Below are 6,247 nucleotides of genomic sequence, written 5' to 3' on the forward strand. Positions count from 1 at the left end.
TAACCGTCCCAATGTAAATTGATCTTTTATAGTATATACAGGAATATTTTATCATTGATAAGTAAGCCCTACTAGTCTAAAAGTATTGATCAATACTTTTAGACTAGTAGGGTTATCAGGTCGTGAATAATTAAATAATACTTGGTATTTGTTAAGCGATTATTGTAAACGCAATATATAAATATAAATCATGAGAACGTCACTAATGACGTTTTGACCAAAACGTCATTACTTTCTCCTCTCTCTGTCTGTGCCCATGGCTCTTGTAACAACACTGTCGCAATATATATCTCTGTTCATCCTGGAATCCTTTTTTCTTATTTATAAACCATCAGTATTGATATTTTGGTCTTAACTAAAACTTTTAACAAAACTACTTTTCAGCATTTTCTAGATTTATGCGTAATTTAATTTCTAGCATAAAATAATTCAACTGAACCTAGTCTAAATTATAGTTTCATTAATCCTATTTAACTGAGCTTAAGAGCTAGTCAGACATTACATATTTATCTAAAACATATTTGCCAAAGAGCTTGAAGGGGCCCGAGTCTTTTATTTGATCCTGTTATTATATTTGCTAGTCTTACAATGTCTCTGGTAAATATCGAAGGTTTATTTGTTCAGAGCTGAAGACGGATACACATCATCCATTAGTCTTATATCTATTAGCGATCAAGAGCTCTTATGTTTACTGTGTCTCCTTGTGATTGATAATTCTTTGATGTTATTCTTCAAATAAAATCACTAGCATCTGTATAATAATTTGTTCGATTGTTTTTAATATCGTAGTTACTGTTTCGAAAAATAGAAATATATACTTTATTTCATTCCTTTTGTTTCTATAACCGTCAATTTCGATAAAGAAACCCAATCGCTTTTTTGATTAATCTCAAAAATGGACCAATCAGAATAAAGTTTGTTTTGACATGTTTACAAATGAGTTATTTGATTGGTTCATTCTCAGAATCTAAGTGGAGATTGAGATCGTTTATTGAAAACTGCTAGAAACAGAATTATATGTGTAATTTTTGTGGTTAAAATAACAACAAAAATATAATAACGTATAAAATTTATTTAGGAACACGTTGGATGTAGGCCGCTTTCAACAGGTCCGTTTAGAAATCTTTGGGGGAGGCCTATGTTCAGTAGTGGACTTTACGTGGTTGATGATGATAATAAAATTTATTAAACAAATTCAATAATTTGCCGGCCGCATTTCTTGAGGTAAGCTGCAAGCAAAAATGTATTTTAAAACACAATACGTATTAAATACGGATCAGTCGTATTCGTTATGGACTCACAAAGTCTATAATGAAGTTCGCCTGCTTGAACTTCGGGTCGGATTGTTTAATTCAATCTCAAACTCACGCCCTGTTGTATGTAGTCATCTCAGATTTCGCAAATTGTAAATTAACCGAATGAACCGTTGCTATGACGATATTTTAATTTAAATAAGAAAAAAATTTCAGTACTTTTGATTGCCCTTTTTAATTTGTTTTTAATTTATATTTTGATTTTAAAGAGGCCTGAATATGTCTCCTATTTGTCCTCATTAAATTAGGTATAAGTATATTTGATAACCCTATTGCAGTAGATCAAGAATTCGCTTATTTCCAAGCACTCAAATGTATTTTTGAATAAGAAGCATTATTAGTAAGTGTTTTAGGTACTTATTGTCTTGTCATTTTATTCCTTAAATTAGATTCACAGAAGAATTTAGTACTCATCGATCAATAATGTTTATTACTAGACCCTTTTGCTAAGAATAGATTTCAATTTACATTTGATTATCTGACGACTAAAAGTTCAAGATGATGTTCCAAATGGAATAATTGTTTTTGTTTAATTTAGATAAATACTGGTGGCGTGAGGTGAAGGTACTAATGTGCATGAATGCGTTCTGCAAATCGTTCTAATGATTCTACATAAATTCTATATAGAGGGAAGCCGACAGGAATTAGGTATATGGACCCTTTGCTTGTGGTAAATACCCTTCTAAGCCTAGTTAGCGGTATAGCCTAGGTAATGGAACGGATTACCGAGACGAATGTCCACAGGTTCAAAACCCAAGAGCACCTCTGACTTTTCTAGAAGTTAAGTTATTTTTGAGTATCATTGCTTATTTTCACGATGAAGGTAAACTGCGTGAGAAAAGTTTGAGAAGTTCTGAATAACAATTTTGAGGGTATGTGAAGTCTGTCAATTCGCAGTAGGCTAGCGTGGTGGACTAAGGCTTAAACCATTTCAGTAGCTGAGGTGGCATAGCCCAGGTCTGAGACAGTATATAATGTAGGGTTGATATTATTAAAAGTAACCTTTCCAACTAGTAGCGTAGCTTGCCATAGCGGGGACCTATATCAAAATTTTGTTGGGGGCTCTTCAGGACAATGGAAACTTTTGAGCGCCTGCTTAGTTTAATGTACGTATGGGCTAAGACTGGCCAAGAGGGGTCCTAAAGTTCGGGGGACCTTGTATCCTTCATACGGTTGATACAGCGGTAGCTACGCCCCTGAGGGTCTACTCCGAAAAACGAACGTCGAAACGTCAGTCCGAAACGAAGAAACGACGAACTTCGGATTTAACTCTACTACCAAATTACTTCGGATCCGTCACAGTTCTGTAGCTTACCTTAGTGGTAGGATCAATATTCCGTATATTTTTTTTAGAGAAAGCAGTGGAACTTCATTCTCGCAGATGGTTTTAAAAAGGGATGGTATAAGTTCTTACAAATTCCATGTCTTAAATATTGCGATGAACCGATCGGATCCGTCGTCGAATCCGTCATCGGATCCGTAACACTTCGTAGTACCAAAATATGCGATCCGTCATCCGAAACTACGGATTTCGTTTTTCGAAGTAGACCCTCTGTTCCCACCGAGACTAAACTAAAACGTTTCGAACAAGTCTGTTCCGATATTCATTACCTGCATTAAAAAGTTACGTTGAAGCACTATCCTTGGCTTCATCGAACTTTTGGAAGTTGTTATTATATTGTGCTCGACCTCCGGAATAGTCTTTTGGGACGTTTCTTTTTGATATGGGGTTGTTTTTTATAGAATAAGGATGCGTTCATGCTAGAGAACACTCATGTTTGGCGTTATTTTAATGTTGCAGAATATGACAGAACTGCGAACGTGATTTTTACTTTACAAGAGAGACATCAGATAGATTTCATTATTAGTACCCTTTACTATTTGCTAAACAGCTATTAGCATAATACTATAACTTTCTGTGCCAATGTTACAAATATACAACTTAAATTTATATATTTTAGACTATCGCTTTGAAAATGAAAAGAAACACAATATTTACACATTCGCGATACAGTACGCCGAATGACGTCATATTTGTTATTGTATTGACAGACGTTGGTAATCAAGTTCCCCCTTGTTGTTCAACATGCTTAGCCACATTTAGGAACTTGTTGGTAAGGATTGTCCAGTGAAAACATGCCTTGAGAACTTTCCACACAATATTTTTTCATAGTTAGTACTACCTTTATATACTGCGATTATGTACTTTAACTCATACACAATAAAGTGATAACTTACTTACTTAGGTTGTATTAGATGAAAGGGCATCTTCCTAACTGCCTCCTCAGCTATATCTAGAGGGAAGGCGAATTCGATCATGTTTTCATTCAGGCAGTCGTTATAGGTGGAAGCTAGTTGGCATCTATCAGACATTCCGTCTATACTGTCCAGGCAAAGCCGGGAGACGCTGTTTAACTTCCTCACCACGCGGGAGTTCTTGCCGTTCACCAAGCTGGCTAGGTGGACTAACAGCTCCCTGTTTATCTGGGAAAACATGCTTTATTATTAGGATTATGTAAGGTAGAATTTTGGTTGCATTTTTCCTTTTAATCGGAATATATATTTTTTGGATTAAGCACAACTTTAATTTTATATTTGTGTTTGGGTAGTGATAACATAGCGTTGCAATTTCCGCCTTAATTACTTCTGCATAAAGGCGTTAATTAAAATATTGAATGGTTGCATTGAGAATGTTGGAGAAAATTCAGAATCATTCAATATGTTTGTACTGGATTTTATATGTATTCAACAAAATGATTGAACTGAATGGATTAAAACTTGATCCTTATGGTATGTCAAAAGATTTACATATAAGTATGTATTTACAGCCAGGCTCCATCAATTTTTACAGGCCTTTATTATCTTTATTTAAGGTGCTTGGTGATAATTTGACGCCTATGCTATTTGGTGCCTACTCACTTTTCATGATATAAAAATATTTTTTAATAAAATCCTTCCGACACAGAAAGGTTTATTACTTATAGGTGAAGTTATATTTGAATTAAATAAAACAAGACTGTAATCATAAGTATTTACCTTTCCATGATTAACCACATCACTCTGCTCAAGCATGCAGGCAGCAAAGCATTGGCCCGAGCGCGAAACGGGTGAGGAGTTGGTGAAGTACGCTCGCACGTCCTTCGGCGTGGCTCGAACCTTGATCACGCACGACTGAGCCATGCGCACCAACGCGTCTAGATGACCTTGAACCTGGTAATGGAATATTATCGTAATGTGACCTTGAACCAGGTTATATTCAAAGACTCATAATAGTATTACACTATAAAGGAGCTGTGGTTAATTGATGGAATACGGCATCTTATACCATAGAAAATCAGTACTTATATAGATTTATCCCGCGACTTTTTTTTGGTTTTTGTACACATAACTTTGGAAATTTTACAAGATTTTTATGCCCATCTTAAGCCCCTGAGGGGCCCGCTGTCTTTTCCTCATCATGCCGCCATTTGTTACGTCACATCTAGTAGTTAGGTTTTACCGACTGGTGTGAATAGCTCTTTATTATATGCGATACAATTATTTATTGAGGAAGCCATGATGAAAAGCTGTTGATATATTTTACCAGAGTTTATAATATGTGTATATAAGTATTTCTTTACTGATAAACCTATTACGAACATTCAGATATGAACATTCAACTTACTGATTACATAAACAACCTACGTTAATAAGTTACAATCATTACATATTATATAACAAATCCCGCGTCTGTCTGTGTATTCGAACGCGATAAACTCAACTACCGAGCGGATTTCGAAGACATTTGGATAGGTTATACTTAAAGACCATGGGAAGTACATAGGCTTCATCTTATCCCGGAAAACTCTTTCACATGAGCAAAACCAAAGGAAACTCACTTAAAATTCTCTAGTGTAGTCGTTATTCAAAACTAGTCAAATATATAAAGGAAACTCACTTACAAGTTTGAAAGCGTAGTCGTTATATTAAAGATGGGGTTTTACCTTGGCATCTGTAAAGTCGACCATGGTCCCCGAGGGCGCGTGCTGCTTCATCGCAAGCGCACTTGTTAATGCACAAAGCAGAAATTTCAGGACTAACATTGCCCTGGGAAATAAATATGTCCGAAATAATATAACTACTATCCTTCGTTTCTTCACTTGAATATATACAATGATATTCAAATATTGTATTCAACCGAAAAAATATTAATGTATCGTTGATTTAAATATAATGTAACTATGATATTAGATTTGTTCGTTTTAACACTTAGAAAAAACAATATATCTAGTCAAATGCTGGTTTCAATTATAAAAAAACAAATACAAAAGCAAAAAAGAATCTATCCAATAGCAGTTCCGCCCACAACTATTCTTAAATAAAACATTATTTAATCCTTTAAACTGATTTAAATGGCATCATATTTTAAGTCTAAAGCCATTGTAAAATATATATTTTCATTTCTACGTAATTTAAAAACGTCTAGAAAACCTTTACAACTGTACTTTATATAAAACTTTAAATATCAAAGAAACGGGGTTCACGGTAAACAAGCTTTAAACTTACAAAAGTGGTCGGGCGACGCGCACTGCGTTCAATGCATTTCCTATGAGATGCCATTCTCAGTGGCACTTATAAAATGTATACGAAAAAATAAACGAGTTAGAGTATTTTATGGTTTAAAATATGGTTCCGTAGAATAAAGTTTGACAGCTATGAAGAGCGATGTCATTGTTTTGTGTCGTTTAAAACAGGACTAACAAAAGATTTCTTATGTTTATGTGAATATTAGATATAGAAAAATATTTTTTCGATGGAATACCAAATAGTGATAGATATAAGCCCGATTAAGGCGATACCTCAAGGTCCATTTTCATACATTTTGTTTCGGCTTTAATCTGGGTAACTAAACAAGTATTGGCAAGTAATCGTGGATATTTCGGCCTTTAAAATTT

The 6,247-nt window shown here is 34.6% G+C and overlaps 1 protein-coding gene across 2 annotated transcripts; it reads right to left on the reverse strand.

Moving 5' to 3' along the window:
- Positions 1 to 1,054: 1,054 nt before the first annotated feature.
- Positions 1,055 to 5,912, reverse strand: LOC115441404. Of its 2 annotated transcripts, none has more exons than XM_030166182.2 (5): positions 5,859 to 5,912; positions 5,297 to 5,399; positions 4,350 to 4,523; positions 3,556 to 3,797; positions 1,055 to 1,229 (listed from the first exon to the last, which is right to left on the reverse strand). In XM_030166182.2, exons 2-5 carry the CDS (start codon positions 5,393 to 5,395, stop codon positions 1,196 to 1,198), a joined length of 549 nt encoding a protein of 182 aa, XP_030022042.1. In that variant the 5' UTR covers positions 5,396 to 5,399; positions 5,859 to 5,912; the 3' UTR covers positions 1,055 to 1,195. The 2 variants fall into 2 exon arrangements, with proteins under 2 accessions (XP_030022042.1, XP_030022043.1); XM_030166183.2 differs by having other exon boundaries at positions 3,552 to 3,797.
- Between the last annotated feature and the right edge of the window lie 335 nt (positions 5,913 to 6,247).

The sequence above is a fragment of the Manduca sexta genome, chromosome 7, assembly GCF_014839805.1.
Source record: "Manduca sexta isolate Smith_Timp_Sample1 chromosome 7, JHU_Msex_v1.0, whole genome shotgun sequence".
Taxonomy (NCBI): Eukaryota; Metazoa; Arthropoda; class Insecta; order Lepidoptera; family Sphingidae; genus Manduca; species Manduca sexta.